Source organism: Salmo salar, chromosome ssa02 (assembly GCF_905237065.1).
Source record: "Salmo salar chromosome ssa02, Ssal_v3.1, whole genome shotgun sequence".
Classification (NCBI taxonomy): Eukaryota; Metazoa; Chordata; class Actinopteri; order Salmoniformes; family Salmonidae; genus Salmo; species Salmo salar.
In genome coordinates, this window is record NC_059443.1 from 49,218,834 (window position 1) to 49,238,084 (window position 19,251).

At 44.6% G+C, this 19,251-nt stretch overlaps 1 protein-coding gene across 1 annotated transcript; it reads left to right on the top strand.

Annotated features, from left to right (window-relative positions):
- The first annotated feature begins 10,692 nt into the window (after positions 1 to 10,692).
- Positions 10,693 to 18,109, top strand: LOC106584902 (cysteine-rich protein 2-binding protein). The gene is made up of 12 exons (XM_045705256.1): positions 10,693 to 10,960; positions 11,766 to 12,051; positions 12,376 to 12,497; positions 12,789 to 12,910; positions 13,155 to 13,336; positions 13,706 to 14,131; positions 14,425 to 14,634; positions 14,676 to 15,028; positions 15,280 to 15,413; positions 15,916 to 16,091; positions 16,424 to 16,614; positions 17,534 to 18,109. Exons 2-12 carry the CDS (start codon positions 11,793 to 11,795, stop codon positions 17,705 to 17,707), a joined length of 2,349 nt encoding a protein of 782 aa, XP_045561212.1. The 5' UTR covers positions 10,693 to 10,960; positions 11,766 to 11,792; the 3' UTR covers positions 17,708 to 18,109.
- The last annotated feature ends 1,142 nt before the right edge of the window (positions 18,110 to 19,251 follow it).

Sequence of the window (19,251 nt, forward strand, 5' to 3'; positions counted from 1 at the left end):
ATCCCATAGAAAATCTGTGGAAGGAGCTGAAGGTTCGATTTGCCAAACGTCAGCCTCAACCTTAATGACTTGGAGAAGATCTGCAAAGAGGAGTGGGACAAAATCCCTCCTGAGATGTGTGCAAACCCGGTGGCCAGCTACAAGAAACATCTGACCTGTGTGATTGCCAACAAGGGTTTTGCCACCAAGTACTAAGTCATGTTTTGCAGAGGGGTCAAATACTTATTTCCCTCATTAAAATGCAAATCAATTTATAACATTTTTGACATGCGTTTTTCTGGATTTTTTTGTTGTTACTCTGTCTCTCACTGTTCATATAAACCTACCATTAAAATTATAGACTGATCATTTCTTTGTAAGTGGGCAAACGTACAAAATCAGCAGGGGATCAAATACTTGTTTCCCCCACTGTACACTACATATACAAAAGTATGTGGATACCCCTTCAAATTAGTAGATTCGGCTATTTCAGCCACACCTTTTGCTGACAGGTTTATAAAATTGAGCAAACAGCCATGCAATCTCCATAGACAAAAACTGGCAGTAGAATGGCATTACTTGAAGAGCTCAGTGACTTTCAACGTGGCACCGTCATAGGATGCCACCTTTCCAACAAGTCAGTTCATAAAATGTCTGCCCTGCTAGAGCTGCCCTGACAACTGTAAGTGCTGTTATTGTGAAGTGGAAACGTCTAGGAGCAACAACGGATCAGCCTCGAAGTGGTAGGCAACACAAGCTCACAGAAGGGGATCGCCAAGGGCTGAAGCGCGTAGCGCATAATAATTGTCTGTCCTCTGTTGCAACACTCACTACCGAGTGCCAAACTGCCTCTGGAAGCAACGTCAGCACAAGAACTGTTCATTGGGAGCTTTGTGAAATGGGTTTCCATGGCTGAACAGCCGCACATAAGCCTAAGATCCCCATGAGCAATGCCAAGCGTTGGCTGGAGCGGTGTAAAGCTCGCCGCCATTGGACTCTGGAGCAGTGGAAATGCGTACTCTGGAGTGATGAGTCACGCTTCACCATCTGGCAGTCCGACGGACAAATCTGAGCTTGGCGGATGCTAGGAGAACGCTTGCTGCCCCAGTGCATAGTGCCAACTGTAAAGTTTGGTGGAGGAGGAATAATGGTCTGGGACTGTTTTTCATGATTCGGGCTAGGGCCCTTAGTTCCAATGAAGGGACGCTACAGCATACTATGACATTCTAGACAATTCTGTGCTTCCAACTTTGTGGCAACAGTTTGGGGAAGGCCCTTTCCTGTTTCAGCATGACAATGCCCCTGTCCACAAAGCGAGGTCCACACAGAAATGGTTTGTCGAGATCGGTGTGGAAAAACTTGATTGGCCTGCTCAGAGCCCTGACCTCAACCCCATCGTACACCTTTGGGATGAATTAGAACACCGACTGCAAGCCAGGCATAATCGCCCAACATCAGTGCCCGACCTCACTAGAGCTCTTGTGGCTGAATGGAGGCAAGTCCCAGCAGCAATGTTCCAACATTTAGTAGAAAGCCTTCCCAGAAGAGTGGAGGCTATTATTGCAGCAAAGGGAGGACCAACTTCATATTAACGCCCATGATTTTGGAATGAGATGTACGACAAGCAGGTGTCGACATACTTTTGGTCATGTTGTATATGTATGTAAGGTAAAGTTGTGTGTAAGAAGTTAACATTTTTAAATAGTTAAATTGAAGGTGAAACTAAATTAAAACAGGCAATTTTACACCTGTGATGATGAAGAGACTATCTCTCTTCAACATCAGATTTGCAACTTTTCTGTTCAAAATCTAGATCTGTCTCTCCTGGATCTAGTTTGTGTCGTCAAAGTAGTGTAGTGTAAAGAGGCCCTTAGTGTACAGGCAGCAGACCCGGCATACAGACCTACCTTTGTGCTGAGTACATTGACACAGCCTAGCTCCCTCCCCGGGCCTCCCCGGGTCCATACTGTGGATGGCGTGCTAGTGCCCTACTGGGGTAGATGTGATGGTCATTGGGGTGAAAAATCAAACATGTTTGTGGAACCTTTTCCCGCCTCCCTCTCTCATGCTCTCTCTTTTCTCCTCCCTGCAGAACTGGTAAACCTTTGTACCTCAGACTGTCATTCCACTTTATATTTTACACTGATAAAGAGGTAGATTTTCATTGTTGTTAAAATGAACCTAGAGGAGAGAGGCAGAAGGAGAAATACACTGTATAAGAGACTGTGGTTCATCAAAAGGTTTTCAATATGTGTTTTACAGTAAACATCCAGGGGGAAAACTTGATGAAAACAGTTCTGTCCTGAACAAGTGTGGTCTACAGTCAATCGAAATGTTTATGCAATAATTATGAACTGATTCGGCACATAGACCTCACATACTCAGAAATAGACCCAACACTCCACATTTCTCTGATAGAACCTGGGAAAACGGACCATTGGGAAGATCATTTCTATTGGAGTTCTGGGGAGGACAAAGGACTTTTTTTTATTTGCCCAGAGGCTACACCATGGGACATTAAATGTTTGCTCAGCACGCTTGCTAGTTTCTATAATTTTTGGTGGGTGCAGATGGATGCCAAAGATACACATAGAAATTGCTATTGCGGGTTAGTATTGAATGGAATCACGAGAAAAGAAGTTGGCCTATTTTGTAGTGTGTCATTATTAAAAAAAAGATATGCAACAGTTGAAATTTTTAGTAAGTTTGTTTGTAATCAAGTTTGCCCACTCCTAATTGATATCCTGCCAAAAGAGCAGAAGTTTGCACAGTGCAAACGTGTGCCAAGAACACAATGACCATGCTGATAAACCGGTGAAACATCTGCCAGAAATCCCAATTATGAGGCAGGATTTTGACTCTGTATACAGTACACTACATGGCATGCAGACCTGAGTCATGTTCATTATGCACCAAATGGAAGAAAATGGACCCAAACCAGGAGGGAATACCTGCCCTTGTCCAATAAGAAATGCTCATTCTCATTTTCTGTTGTAAAACGTTTTAAGAGCATTTCAGTACATGCCCTCATAAACATGACACAAATCCCTGAGGCTCATGGGAAATGTGACATCTGTTAACTGCACTTTTAGGAAGTTAGAGGGGCATTGTTGGGGTGGCAGTCTGACTGTTTGCTTTAGCTGTCACAGGCGTGGATAATTCCAGGGAAAAGTTACCCCCCTGCACACAAAGCAAAGGCAAAGGTGAGCAAACCTCTGGTACATAAATGGCCCTAACATGCCAACGGCTTGTCAAGACAAGAGAAAGTTTAAGGTCTGGTGTCATCTTAGTAAAGTGTGAACTTAGTGACTGCTTTGCGATCCATTTTGAATATCATATCAAACTAAATATTTCAACAACAACAATGGCAGAGAGAACGGTTAATTTAGTTTCTGTATGAAGCACTTTAGCAATGATCAGTTCCTATTTCTGAGAAGCTTTCTTATTTGTTATGAACTTAAGTAGTACACTCAAAGTGTGATTCCATCTTTCAATTGGGCTACATCCAAAATTCTAAAAACAATATTTACGAAAGTCACCCGGAAGCGAAAAAACATCAAACATCAATTTCTGATAAATAATTCTTAGATGCTGCAACACATCAATCTTTGCAAGCAAAAAGTATACTCTTTCAGGAAAATGCTGAGTTCCTTAAGTAGTGTGATTTGGAACTGGTACTCTGCTGAGAAGTCTGCTTAGGTTTTTAGCTCAAGACGCATTGATGGGATGGAGGGGGATGTGGGATACATTACAGAGTAGACACATTCAAGCAGTAAACTGAATTCTAGGTAAAATGGGGTAAACAAAAACTGCACCTCAGACCTATCCTTTCAAAATTCAGTCAGAGCAATGTTGGATATTGTGGACGGCTGAGTGCATGAATGCACATTATTAGATAGGAGACGGGAGGTGCTGTACATTCTTCAGCTTTTCCCCTGAAAGTGAGTTGCCATGGCTGCATTTTATGTAATGTTACTTAATGTCCACAAAGGGGAGCTCCTGTGGTTACATGTACCAATAGAAGCTCATGGGATAGGGGCAGTGATAGAAAAGAGCCATGTTCCCTCAATTTATTTGGGGCACCGAGCTAATTTTAGGTCTTGTGAGAGGAAACTGGAACATTGGGAGAACTTTGTGCAACTTCCAGCGCTCGTTTACAGTGAACACTGAGGCTGTACCCTCACAGTTTTAGACAGTAGCCAATAGGCTATTGTGGTTATTTGAGCATAATGTAGGCCTACCAACAAAACCAATGGAGCAAATCCCATAACATTTTCACATGGAAATAGCTTTTATAAAAGTTTACATTATGAAGGGCTTGACATGAATTAATTATTTATTACTTGGTCTGTAACACCATGGGCCAAATAGGTGCCTGTACATTGTATTGCATTGTATGATGTAAAAAAACACTTTACAAACAAGAAAAAAATAATGATTATTACCATACAGAGAATTAGACAATGTAGGCTACCCCTCTGCCTATTGGCTTATTTGCATTTTCAAGCCTGTCTCAAAATACAACACTGCCCCTTTAATTAAGACATAAGCTTTTTACCTGACTGGCGAGACGGGAAATGGAGTCCCTAGAGAAAGCAAGACCAATATGTTTGTCAGGAGTAGTGCAGTATTATCATAAGGAGACGTACAGTCGTGGCAGAGAGTACAGCGAATGACACAAATATACATTTTCAAAGTTTGCTGCTTCAGTGTCTTTAGATATTTTTGTCATATGGAATACTGAAGTATAATTACAAGCATTTCATAAGTGTCAAAGGCTTTTATTGACAATTACATGAAGTTGATGCAAAGAGTCAATATTTGCAGTGTTGACCCTTCTTTTTCAAGACCTCTGCAATCCGCCCTGGCATGCTGTCAATAAACTTCTGGGCTACATCCTGACTGATGGCAGCCCATTCTTGCATAATCAATGCTTGGAGTTTGTCAGAATTTGTGGGTTTTTGTTTGTCCACCCACCTCTTGAGGATTGATCACAAGTTCTCAATGGGATTAAGGTCTGGGGAGTTTCCTGGCCATGGAACCAAAATATCGATGCTTTGTTCCCCGAGCCAATTAGTTATCACTTTTGCCTTATGGCAAGGCATAAGGACAGTTTTGACTGGGCTGAGCGGGAACTGTGCTTCCGCAGAGGTAGGGAGGCGAGCAGGCCAGAGGTGGATGAACGCAGTGCCCTTCTTTGGGTGTAGGGACTGATCAGAGCCTGAAGGTACGGAGGTGCCGTTCCCCTCACAGCTCCGTAGGCAAGCACCATGGTCTTGTAGCAGATGCGAGCTTCAACTGGAAGCCAGTGGAGTGTGCGGAGGAGCGGGATGACGTGAGCGAACTTGGGAAGGTTGAACACCAGACGGGCTGCGGCGTTCTGGATGAGTTGTAGGGGTTTAATGGCACAGGTTGGGAGCCCCGGCAACAGCGAGTTGCAGTAATCCAGACGGGAGATGACAAGTGCCTGGATTAGGACCTGCACCGCTTCCTGTGTGAGGCAGGGTCATACTCTGCGAATGTTGTGGAGCATGAACCTACAGGATCGGGTCACCGCCGTGATGTTAGCGGAGAACGACAGGGTGTTGTCCAGGGTCACGCCAAGGCTTTTAGCACTCTGGGAGGAGGACACCATGGAGTTGTCAACCGTGATGGCGAGATCATGGAATGGGCAGTCCTTTCCTGGAAGGAGGAGCAGCTCCGTCTTGCCGAGGTTCAGCTTGAGGTGGTGATCCGTCATCCACACTGATATGTCTGCCAGACATGCAGAGATGCGATTTGCCACCTGGTTATCAGAAGGGGGAAAGGAGAAGATTAATTGTGTGTCGTCTGCATAGCAATGATAGGAGAGACCATGTGAGGATATGACAGAGCCAAGTGACTTGGTGCATAGCGAGAATAGGAGAGGGCCTACAACTGAGCCTTGGGGGACACCAGTGGTGAGAGCACGTGGTGCGGAGACGGATTCTCGCCACACCACCTGGTAGGAGCGACCTGTCAGGTAGGACGCAAACCAAGAGTGAGCCGCGCCGGAGATGCCCTGCCGGCTGCCATTCCTGAGCAAGCTCTGTACTGCTGGTGCCCCGATCCCGCAGCTGAATCAACTTTAGGAGACGGTCCTGGCGCTTGCTGGACTTTCTTGGGTGCCCTGAAGCCTTCTTCACAACAATTGAACCGCTCTCCTTGAAGTTCTTGATCCGATAAATGGTTGATTTAGGTGCAATCTTACTGGCAGCAATATCCTTGCCTGTGAAGCCCTTTTTGTGCAAAGCAATGATGACGGCACGTGTATCCTTGCAGGTAACCATGATTGACAGAGGAAGAACAATGATTCCAAGCACCACCCTCCTTTTGAAGCTTCCAGTCTGTTATTCGAACACAATGAGCATGACAGAGTGATCTCCAGCCTTGTCCTTGTCAACACTTACACCTGTGTTAACGAGAGAATCACTGACATGATGTCAGCTGGTCCTTTTGTGGCAGTGCTGGAATGCAGTGGAAATGTTTTTTGGGGATTCAGTTCATTTGCATGGCAAAGGGGGACTTTGCAATTAATTGCAATTCATCTGATCACTCTTCATAACATTCTGGAGTATATGCAAATTGCCATCATACAAACTGAGGCAGCAGACTTTGTGAAAATTAATACTTGTGTCATTCTCAAAACTTTTGGGCACGACTGTATACTTGGAAAATGGAGGTAAAAGGAGAGGAGGTCAGAGAGGGAAGGAGAGGGTGAGCTTGAATCGGATACAAAATGGTGGAAAAAAGGGAGATGATTTGTTAAAGAAGAATGGTAGAAAGTGTAAGCAGAGGGATCTGAAGACAGGAGGAGAAATGGAAGTGAATGAGGGTGAAGTTATCGGAGACTGAGGTGTGCACCAAGGGTCAGGAAAAAGATGAGTCTGTGACAGTAGGAGTGAAGTTTATGGAAAAAAGGAATTATTTTGGCTGATGCATTTGTGGTTTCACGGTGGGTGAAAAAAAGAGTTGGGTAATGTGGAATCGGTGAGGGTAATTAAAAGTGGTCTAGTGATAACTGTTTGTGTTTCTGTTGGCCAGAGAGAGAAGATTCTCAGAGTAAAATAAATGGGGGCAAGAAAAGTTCATTGTTTCGCTCGCAAGAAAAGGGCACCAATGAAAGGAGTGATAACTGAGGTAGCAGTAAATATACAAGTTGACCAGCTGAGGGGAAAGATTCCCGGTGTATGTGATGCTCGTCGTTTGGTGCGACGCAGACAGGGTGGCGAGAGGGGGGAAACAGAAGAGTCATTGTCTGTTCTTTTGAGTTTTGAAGTTGTCTTTACCCGACAAAGTGAAGTTACGATATATAAGTTATCCTGTAGGAATGTATGTCCTGAATACTTTACGATGTTACAGGTGTCAAGCTTATGGGCATGTGGCAGCAATGTGTAGGAGGGAGGGTCCAAGGTGTGCAGAAGGGCGTGAGATAAAGGAATGTGTAGTATTGGGGAAAGTAGTGGAATGTGTTAATTGTAGGGGTGCCTGTGAAGCTGGGGATCGGAAATGTCCCGTGTGAGAGAGGCAGGTTGAGGTTTCCAGGGTTAGAGTAGTGCAGAAGTTGTCATATGCTGAGGCAGTGAAGAAAATAGAGGAAAATGGGTTAAGGGGGAGAAGTGGTGAGAGTAGTAGAGATATACCAGTACAGAGGGATAGGCCAAAAAGTGATACGTTTCAGTAAGATTGGATTTATAGAAATGGTTATCAACTGTATTACAGGGATGGAATGGAAGTCGCAAAAAATTTAGGTTGTGGTGGCAGCTGCAGAGAGCTATTTGGGAGTTCGAGACTTGACATCAAGAGTTACAGGGTGTGTTAAGTGGTGATGACCCATCCTTTCAGGATGATTGCATGAGGTAGGAATAAATACATTTAATTAGTGGAGTAGGGTGGTGTTAATTCTATTTTATATAATTTAGAAATTAGTGAGTGTAGTGTTAAATGGTAAGGTATTTATTTATACCATTTTTATTTTTCAAGCAAAGTATAAGGGAGTTGTAATCCACTCTAGTAGGTGGAGGTAATGCAACAAATTGGATGCCAACTGCCGTTAAACTTCAGAAGAAGACGATTATCTGACTGGCTTTTCATAGACAGCTTGAAATATAGCCTATAAGTTTGGTGCTCTTGTAGGAAGCAGTAACTCCCCATTGCTGACCAATATGTATCTATAACTGGGCTAATAAAACTCGCTAACTAGCAAAGAATATCAACAAATGTGCACACAGGCGGCTTGTGTGCTCTGATCTAAAAAGAGCATTCACTTCCGGGTGATTGAAGGACGTGGGCTACACAGCCAATATAATGCTTCTATTTTGCGCTCTGGCTCCGCCTACATCAAAATCACAGACTCAATCATGGAAAGTTAGATTTGTTTTGGTTTGTTGCATTGAAAAGGGTCTGATATAATGTTGATTCTATCACAGAAAATCTAGTTGATCTATATAGTGCGAACTCGGTGAAGTACAATCTATTGCGTATTTGCGCAGCATGGTATTTCCTCTGCACGGCAGTCCCAGAGGAGCAAGACATGTCTTTAGTTTCAATGGATGACTATTCAAAGCTTTACAAGGCTTTCTACTACCTGCTTACAGTAGTTATTCTGCAAGTTGAACTGAGTTTAACTTACTGAATGCTGCCTGTCCCTGGCTTTGTATGTTGTTGGGTTGTATGAATGAGCAAACAAATGTTTGAGATCCCAATATCACAAACAGACCAGGATTTTCTTTTTACATTTAACTAGGCAAGTCAGTTAACGTTAGGGCAATTGTGCGCGGCCCTATGGGACTCCCAATCATGGTGTAGGGTGTGATACAGCCTGGATTCGAACCAGGGACTGTAGTGACGCCAGTCGGGATGCCACCATTTGTCATTGACAAATGAGTGGGTTGGCAGTTGCATGCCATGACTATCATAGCAAAAACAATTAACCAAAACAGGCAATATAATTTTAGCAGATTTCAACTACATCTCAGGATGTGTTTCTCAGTTTATTTTTAAGTGATAGAACGATAACACAGATGAAAGGTATCTGCCTTATCACCTTCTGTACCCTGAAAGTGTCAAACAGCACAATGAACAAATATTAACAATTTGCCTTGCATCAAATATTTACAACTACAAAGACTACAAAGTAAAATGGTTGAGAGCATTTTCCTTGAATAAAATATTTTGTATATACATCAGTGTCCAGTGTGGATCACATTTGAAATCTGCAAACTTAATGATGGTGTTGGAGTCGTGCCTGGCCATGCAGTCATGGGTGAACAGCGAGTACAGGAGGGGACTGAGCACGCACCCCTGGGGAGCTCCAGTGTTGACGATCAGCGTGGCGGATGTGTTGCTACCTACCCTCACCACCTGGGGGCGGCCTGTCAGGAAGACCAGGATCCAGTTGCAGAGGGGGGTGTTTAGTCCCAGGGTCCTTAGCTTAGTGAGGAGCTTTGAGGGTACTATGGTGTTGAACGCTGAGCTATAGTCAATGAATAGCATTCTCACATAAGTGTTCCTCTTGTCCAGGTGGGAAAGGGAAGTGTGGAGTGTAATAGAGACTGCATCATCTGTGGATCTGTTTGGGCGGTATGCAAATTGGAGTGGGTCTAGGGTTTCTGGGATAATGGTGTTGATGTGAGCCATTACCAACCTTTCAAAGCACTTCATAGCTACGGATGTGAGTGCTACGGGTCTGTAGTCATTTAGGCAGGTTGCCTTTGTGTTATTGGGCACAGGGATTATGGTGGTCTGCTTGAAACATGTTGGTATTACAGACTCGGAGAGGTTGAAAATGTGAGTGAAGACACTTGCTAGTTGGTCAGCGCATGCTCGCAGTACACGTCCTGGTAATCCATCTGGCCCTGCGGCCTTGTGAATGTTGACCTGTCTAAAGGTCTTACTCACATCGGCTGCGGAGAGCGTGATCACACAGTCTTCTGGTACAGCTGGTGCTCTCATGCATGTTTCAGTGTTATTTGCCTCGAAGCGAGCATAGAAGTAGTTTAGCTCATCCGGTAGGCTCGTGTCACTGGGCAGCTCTCTGCTGTGCTTCCCTTTGTACTCTGTAATGGTTTGCAGGCCTTGCCACATTCGACAAGCGTCAGAGCTGGTGTAGTACGACTCGATTTTAGTCCTGTATTGATGCTTTGCCTGTTTGATGGTTCATCGGAGGGCATAGCGGGAATTCTTATAAGCTTCCGGGTTAGAGACCCGCTCCTTGAAAGCGACAGTTCTAGCTTGTAGCTCAGTGTGGATGCTTCCTGTAATTCATAGCTTCTGGTTGGGGTATGTACGTAAGTCACTGTGGGGACGACGTCATCGATGTGCTTTCTGATGAAGCCAATGACAGATATGGTGTACTCCTCAATGCCATTGCAGGAATCCCGGAACATATTCGAGTATGTGCTAGCAAAACAGTCCTGTAGCTTACCATCTGCTTCATCTGACCACTTTTTTATTGATCTAGTCACCGGTGCTTCCTGCTTTAGTTTTTGCTTGTAAGCAGGAATCAGGATGATGGAATTATGGTCAGATTTGCCAAATGGTGGGCGAGCTTTGTATGCATCTCATTTAGCCACTTATATTTTAGACTTTAAACACATTTTGTATGTTTTACATTATTTAATTCGTGTTTTATGTCCAGAAAATTAGCAAATTATTATGACTTATTACTATGAATTGCATAATTGTTTACAAAGACGATTTAATCGATTTGTTCTACTGTCTCTACAGTCGGTACCCTGCTCGGTACTCTACTCTACAGCCTAAACTCATCCACACATTTCTGAGATGTCCTGTGCTAACGTTATCCAACTCCTAGATTAGCAATTCCCCGTGTCTCCAAACTACATGCAATACTAGATAGCTAGCTATGTATACAACCTCTAAAGTTGTACTCGGCGTTTCTGAGATACTTACGGTGAGCACTGTTGCAGGAGTGCATCTCAAGCAAAACTGGGACCAAGAGGTAAACAATTAGCTCGCCTGCGGACCAGCTCAATTACTGTACGCTTCAATTCCCAGATAACGTTAGCTAACTAGCCATGTGTCATAGTAGGGTACAGTGTTTCCCATGCAAAAGTCCGTTGCAACTTAGCTAGCTACATTGAGAAAGTTGTCGGACGAAACATTACCTTTTGCTTAGCCGACGTTAGCTAACACTAGAGTTAGCTGTCTGCTAGCAGAAAAGCATGCAGATGCTAACTGTAGCTAGCTAGCAACAGCACATCTAGCCATACTTTTAGACAGAGAGAGAATCTGCGAGTGCTCGATCAACAAAGTCTGACCAAGGAGCTCAAGGCAGAGCGCGACAGGAGAGAATCAGGGCAGTAGGGCTCCGACCAACCACAGGCATAACAACAACTACTTTGACAACAGCCTTCACAATTGTTATGTAGCGACATGTAGTGTAGCTATGGCTAATGTTCGTTTTAGAATATTGATAAAGCGACGTAGTACACCATGGTTTTCTTTCAAGCTGGGCTGTCTTTATGCAAATGGAACCCATGCCTTTTACAAGAGACATCTTTGTAGATTCTCTGGCCAATGATTTATCAATTACAGGTTTGGAGGAAAAGTAAACTAGCTGACACTGCAGAAGCCATTGCCACCCTTCTGGATAGCTATTGATTGTCACTGGTTTTGAAAAACATGTAGGCCTATGCGTAGCATGCAGTTAGTTCCCTAAAGGTAGGCTATACATAGTGTTTAGTTAGGTAGTAGGTCATGTTATGATGTCCTTACACAATTGGGACTCTTGACTCTCTGCACAGGATTAGACTGTCTGACTCCACCTGGTGATGATGGAAAGCGGTGGTGAGCAGAGGGGCCAAGTGGAAGATGAGGCCATGTGCACCTCTGCCTCGGAGGGGCTGGAGGAGGGTGAGGTGGAGGGTGAGACGCTGCTCATCGTGGAATCGGAAGACCAAGCCTCGGTGGATCTCTCGCACGACCAGAGCGGTGACTCGCTCAACAGCGATCTGGGGGAGGACGCCGAGGGTGGCTGGAACGAGGACATGGCCTTCTACTGCGACAAGTGCCACAAGTGGATCCCTATCGGTGAGAGGAAGGCCAGGCAGCCCCTGGGGCGCACCGAAAGCAGGGAGGGAGAGCAACCTCTCCCTGTGACGGGGCGTTGTTCTTTCTCGATATCACATAACAATTGCAAATCACAACGATTTGGACAGAGTATATTTTGCTCAGTTATTTCCTCAGTAATTTCAGTGGGGTTGGCCTTATCTGTCCATCCATAGATATTAAAATGGGCTGCAGCTTTTCTCTACAAATTTGCACCGTACATGCTTTTCAAATAAAGATTGAGAATGAAATGAACAGAATGCCTTGTCTCTTAGCGGTCTTTTTATTCTCATCCCCACCATTCAGCACAGCTGCACGGAGAGCAACCCAGCTACCTGAAAGGAGACAACTTCTTCAAGTTCACCTGCTATGACTGTACAGAAGATGTCAAGGAGACCTTTGAGAGGATGAGACTCACCTGGCAACAGGTATATGGGCCACAGTGTTTACAATAAAGAACTGATTTGTAGTGCAGCTTACATAAGATAATAAGAACGTGAACAGGGTCAAAAGAGGAACACCTTAATAAAAACATGGGGCAAGATCCTTATCTACAATATGAACAAGTATAAAATTGCAAAGTATGGTATATTGCTGTAGACTTTATTTCAGTGATTATATTTGTTCTGGGCAACAGCACTCTGAAATGAGTACTGAACAAATGTCATTTTATTTTCCTGGTTTCATTGCAGTTCGTTGTGTTTTCTGTTTTATTTCAGGTGGTTATGTTGGCCATGTACAACCTTTCGTTGGAGGGCACGGGGCGTCAAGGCTACTTTAGATGGAAGGAGGACATCTGTGCCTTTATTGGCAGACACTGGACCTTCCTACTGGGCACCAGGTTAGAAAGAAAACAACATTAATTTGGTTGTCAGTTGGTAAGGTTTTGATAAGTTTGCATACAACCCTAAAAATGTAAACAGAAAACCTGATAATCGTTAAGTCAATTATCAGAATATCAAGAGCGGACAGATTTGGAACTTGACCCAACCTTTGTGGAAACAAGAGCTATGTTTTAATTATTCTTTTCAAGTCTAGTATTTTGTAAATGGTTAGTGTTTTTGACGCCTCACCTTCACCTGCAGAAAGAAGACTTCCACGTGGTGGAGCACGGTGGCGGGCTGTTTGTCGGTGGGGAGCCCCACGTTCTTCCGCTCAGGGGCCCAGGAGTTTGGCGAGCCGGGCTGGTGGAAGCTGGTGCAGAACCGTCCACCCACCCTGCGCCCAGATGGAGACAAGTCCTCGGTGGCCTCCCTAAAGTCTAAAGGTGAACTGCAGAACACTCATAAATAACCTTAAGTTTTCAAATATTCAGACACAACCAAAGGATTATTTTGTGATAAAGAAATTGTATTAACATCAGTGTGTTAAATAGACTTATTTATGAAAAGTCAAGGGGGGATATGACTTTAAAAATGACAGGGATAAATTCACACTTCTATTGTTAGAGGTAGATAACCCTAAGCAGTTTGCAGAATTGTGCAAAGTCTGTTGTGTGAATCACTTACATGTTTTTGAGGGCTAACCAGCTACTGTTGTATAAAATAAATTCACCCCTCCAGGCGACTGTACATGCATGCATTTAGAGCCCTTTTTGTTTAACAATTTGCTTAGCTGGCGTTTGTTACTTTCTCAGCCGCCTCCAAGCCAACCCTGGACCCCATCATCACGGTGGAAGGCTTACGGAAGCGCGTGGGCCGGAATCCGGTGGAAAGCGCCATGCAGCTGAAAGAAAAGCGCTCACGCACCCACGAGGCTAAGGACATCCGGCGGGCGCAGAAGGAGGCGGCGGGTTACATGGATCACAGCGCCTCCTCCACGCCTGTCAAGTTCAGCGGCCGTGGCGGCGGGCGGCGACCCGACTTGGTCCTGGAGAAAGGCGAGGTGGTGGACTTCTCCTCAATGAGCTCATCGGACCGAACGCCACTCACCAGTCCCTCGCCGTCGCCCTCTCCAGACTTCTCTGCACCCGGCACCCCCGCCTCCCACTCAGCCACGCCCAGCCTGCTGTCGGAGGCTGACCTCATCCCTGACGTCATGCCACCGATGGCGCTCTTTCACGGTAAGAAGTCGGGGTCCCCTTGATATTGGAGTTTTTAGTCTAGATAGAAAAGGTAAGATGAGAAATGGCGTCTGATAGCATTTAATTCCACAATGAACGTCAACAATGAAGCAATATTCCGAGGTGCATTCCATGCCATTATCAATTGATTTCTATGATATACAGTATCTGTCTGTAGTGCTATAGGAATGAATGACTCAAAAGTGGTATTTAATTAGTTGAAATGATCAGTGAATGGCTGGAAATCTCACAATGTATCGTTAATATTTCCCCTTTCTGATTTGAAACTCCAGATGACGAGGAGCTGGACGGCGAAGGCGTCATCGATCCCGGCATCGAGTACATCCCCTCACCCAGTATGTCTCTGGGCACTGGCGCCCTTGTCGTTCGCAAGAAGCTGCGGCCTGGGGTGGCAGGGGCGCACATCAAGCAGGAAGCAGAGAGTGACGAGGAGGGCCGCGGCCGGGATGATGAAGACGACGAGAGGCGGGGGCACGGCGAAGGCCAATCCAATGTGGCCAGGGGGGCGCGGGGTGGTGGGGAGAGGAGGAGGGGGGCCTTAACAGAGAAGGGGAAGGGTTCCCCCCTTCAGAGCCCCGGTTTGCCCACCTCAGCCTGTATGAGGAGCGTGTGCTGCTGCGGCGCCTGGAGGCTTGTCCGCAAGCGCTGGCGGTGACTGCGCAGGCCAAGCGGCTGCACAGGAAGCTACTGGTGAGGAAGGCCAAGCGCCAGAGAGGACTCCCCCTGCTGGACATCGACCAGGCGGTTAGCGCCACCCTCAGTCTGGTGGGAGGGTTGTACGGGGCCCAGGAGGGGGGACAGGGCCGCTACGAGGGCTCCGGCGCGGGGAAGTACCGCACCACCAGCCAGGACCTCCGAATCCTCGACCGCTTCCAGGTACACCTTCACTACCACAAGCACAGGTGTCAAATTTGTGCACAGATCATACACAAATGTATGCACTCTCTGTACTGTTGGTCGCTTTGGATAAAAACTCTGCTATGTGGCATTTATGATGAAAATCCGATTTGTTATGAGTGGTCACGAACGAGAAGAATGGTCTGAATATTTCCAAACACATTACATCACATGCGTGATACGTCTTTTGCCTCAATCACACGTCTATGGAATGCATTTGATCCCTTTAGACAACGGTGTCCAGCAGAAGAGGGTACCACCAGCCCACAGTGTCCTTCTGGCACCGCCTCATGGGCTCCGACGCCAGCGTAGACCAAGGCATCAAGAGCCCGTACACCTCCCGCACCCTCAAACCCTTCATAAGGTATGCCACATGCCCTTACCTCCTTCATGAGGCACACCACATGCAGCCTTTATACCCCTAATATGGTAAGAGACATTTGTGACCAACTGACCTATGACATTAACCTGTAATTAAACCCTGATACTCAAGGTGAGGTATAACAAACAGCATGGAAGGAATCAATATTATTGTGGCTCAATTCATGCCGTTTTTATCTGTTACGTGCAGTATGTAGCCCTCCTGAACGTGGCCAATATCTTTGTTACATTCAGATTGAAATACATTGTGAAGAAGTCATTCCTCTCTGACACACAAATTAAGAAATCATGTTGGCTCTATTCATGGCATTTATTTTCTATCCCATCTCCTTGGTTATATTCACTAGACACCAAACCGAAAAAAATGGAATGAAACAGAGAGTGACTATTTGAACTTCTCCAATAAGAAACTCTCGTTTTGGTTGCGAAATGTTTTCCATTGCAAAATGTTTTGCTACGGTGTGCACTAATGAATCCATCACCAGGAGGGACTACGAGAACAAGCCTATGAAGCTGAAGCTGTTGGCGGAGATCCGTGCCTACCCCCACAGGAAGGACCCCTGCTGGGTCCCCAAGCCAGAGGCCCCCATCGACTACTGTTACGTCCGGCCCAACCACATCCCCTCCGTTAACTCCATGTGCCACGACATCTTCTGGCCAGGTAGGAGACTGAACAGGGCCATACTACCACATTTTTATTTTACTTGATAATTTTTACATGTCAGACTGGGAACTTAAAAGGGACATTTAATTTTAAAAAATGTAGGTCTGTCAGATGTTCCAGACCTCAAAAGTATGCTAGTGTCGTTATATTCCAGGCCATCCGTTGTGTAGATCCAGCTATATGCCTCAATTCCAAATGAATGGAAAAGATGAGCACCATCTAATTTCCTGATTTTAGTCAGTGCTTATCTTTTCCATTCATTTGGGGTTGAGGCATATTTCCCTCAGTTTTAGATTGATGGCTGATTTTCTCTCTGGCTCTCCTATCAGGCGTGGATCTCTCTGAGTGTCTCCAGTACCCAGACTTCAGCGTAGTGGTCCTTTATAAGAAGGTTGTGATCGGCTTTGGGTTCATGGTGCCGGATGTGAAGTACAACGAGGCCTACATCTCCTTCCTGCTGGTGCATCCCGAGTGGAGGAGGGCTGGGATCGCTACATTCATGATCTACCATCTCATTCAGGTATGGTAACAAAATCATAATAATGATTATAAAAACAACAATACTACAGTTGCAAGCAGCAATTAAAGGGGCACTATACTAGCGTCTACATAAAGTGCTGAAGTGCAGCTTTAATAGTCTCTAGGCCACATTGTATAGAGCCATATTGCCATCATATACACGTCATTGTAATAGACACTGAGTGTACAAAACATTAGGAACACCTGCTCTTTCTATGACAGATTGACCAGTTGAAAGCTATGATCCCTTAAGGATGTCACCTGTTAAATCTACTTCAATCAGTGTAGATGAAGAGGAGGAGACGGGTTAAGGAATAATTTTTAAGCCTTGAGACAATTATGACATTGATTGTGTATGTGTGCCATTCAGAGGGTGAATGGGCAAGACAAAAATATTTCAGTGCCTTTGAATGGGGTATGGTAGTAGATGCCAGGCGCACCGATTTGAGTCTGTCAAGAACTGCAATGCTGCTGGGTTTTTCACACTCAACAGTTTCCCATGTGTGTCAAGGATGGTCCACCACCCGAAGGACATTCAGCCAACTTGACACAACATTGAAGCATTGAAGTCAACATGGGCCAGCATCCCTGTGGAACACTTTCAACACCTCGAAGAGTCCATGCCCTGACAAATTGAGGTTGTTCTGAGGGCAAAAGGGGGTGCAACTCAATATTAGGAAGGTGTTTTGTACACTGTGTAAAGTCACTGTACTGGTGGTTAGTGCTTTTTAAACGAGGGACTAACTTGACCCAACGGCTACATTAGAATTAGTCGAGTCAGCTCGAGACTGCTAGAAATAACTATAAATAAATAACCATGCAAGTCACTTAAATTGTTTGGATCGATCTACAACAGCACAGGTTAAGTGGTTGAAAAAAGGGAAGATGTCTTTTCAAGCAAGGTTCTCTTTCCCCCACAGACCTGCATGGGAAAAGACGTCACTCTACACGTTTCGGCCAGTAACCCCGCCATGCTGCTGTACCAGAAGTTTGGCTTCAAGACTGAGGAGTACATCTTGGACTTTTACGACAAATACTACCCGCTGGACAGCAAGGAGTGCCGACACGCCTTCTTCCTGCGGCTACGGCGGTGAGACAGGAAACGGGACAGGCCAGTATTCAGGCCATAGAAATATAATTACTAGAATGGACATTCCCATGTAAGTTGACGTTCCATTGGTGAACTGGTAGCCATATTGAGTGTACTAGTCATTGTCGTTGTCTGTGGAGCTTTGTCTGTTGTAGTGTTTCTATTTCTATACAGGCAACCAGTCAGAAGGAGGAAAAAATACATCTGGAAATGCCTGTGCTATTCAGTGTATCCATTTTATGTTACACCGTTTCTTTGTGGTCATTATATTTGTGAGAACCTATGGTGAGGTGTATTTTTGTTGATCCACAGAAGAGACTGAAGGACGATCGTTTATTGTACACTTGCATTTCTGAATAATTCTGCGGCCCAAGTGGCAATTATATAAAGAAAAAAATCACTCCCATTGCAAATTCTGTCTTCATTTGCTTGCTGGAATATACTGTACAGTGAGATCCAAAAGTATTTGGACAGTGACAAATTCTTTGTTGTTTTGGTTCTGTACTCCAGCACTTTGGATTTGAAATGATACAATGACTGAGGTTAAAGTGTAGACTGTCAGCTTTAGTATGAGGGTATTGTCATCCATATTGGGTGAACAGTTTAGATATTACAGTACTTTTACTCCATAATACTAACGCAATTGACAGTGAAAAGGATGCCTGTACAGAATAAAAAAAGTATACTGCAAAAAATGTGGCAAAGCAATACATGTTTTGTCCTGAATACAAAGTTTTGTTTGGGGCAAATCCAATACATGACTGAGTAGCACTCTCCATATTTTTAAGCATAGTGGTGGCTGCATAATGTTATGGGTATGCTTGTTATCATTACAGACTGGGGAGTTTCAAGAAAGAAAAAAAATGTAATGACGCTAAAGGTAAAATCCTAGAGGAAAAACTTGGTTCAGTCTGCTTTCCACCAGACACTGGGAGATGAATTTACCTTTCAGCAGGACAATAAGCTAAAACACAAGGCCAAATCTACACTGAAGTTGCTTACCAAGAAGAGAGTGAATCTTCCTGAATGGCAGAGTTACAGTTTTGACTTAGATATGCTTGAAAATCTATGGCAAGCCTTGAAAATGGTTGTCTTGCAATGACCAACAACCAATTTAACAGAGCTTGAAGACTTGTATAAAGAATAATGGGAAAATATTGTACAATGCAGGTGTGCAAAGCTCTTAGAGACTTACCCAGAAAGATTCCAAGCTGTAATTGCTGCCAAAGGTGATTCTAACATGTATTGACTCAGGGGTGTGAATACTTATGTAAATTTAGATACTTCTGATTCTAAAAACATGTTTTCACTTTGTCATTATGAGGTATTGTTTGTAGGTGGGTAAGAGAGAACAATTATGTAAATCCATTTTAAATTCAGGGTGTAAGACAAAATGTGGAATAAGTCAAGGGGTATGAATACTTTCTGATTGTGAATTTGTCCAAATACTTTTGGTTCCCTAAACTGGGGGGGGACTATGTACAGAAAGTGCTGTAATTTCTATGGATGAGAATACCCTAAAATTAAAGCTGACCGTCTGTACTTTAA

Excerpts from the sequence above, each read along its gene's own strand:
- LOC106584902 (XM_045705256.1), top strand. The coding sequence starts at position 11,793 with ATGATGGAAAGCGGTGGTGAGCAGAGGGGCCAAGTGGAAGATGAGGCC. Across the intron at positions 12,498-12,788 it reads TGAGACTCACCTGGCAACAG|GTGGTTATGTTGGCCATGTA; the intron begins GTATATGGGCCA and ends GTTTTATTTCAG. Across the intron at positions 15,029-15,279 it reads GAATCCTCGACCGCTTCCAG|ACAACGGTGTCCAGCAGAAG; the intron begins GTACACCTTCAC and ends TGATCCCTTTAG.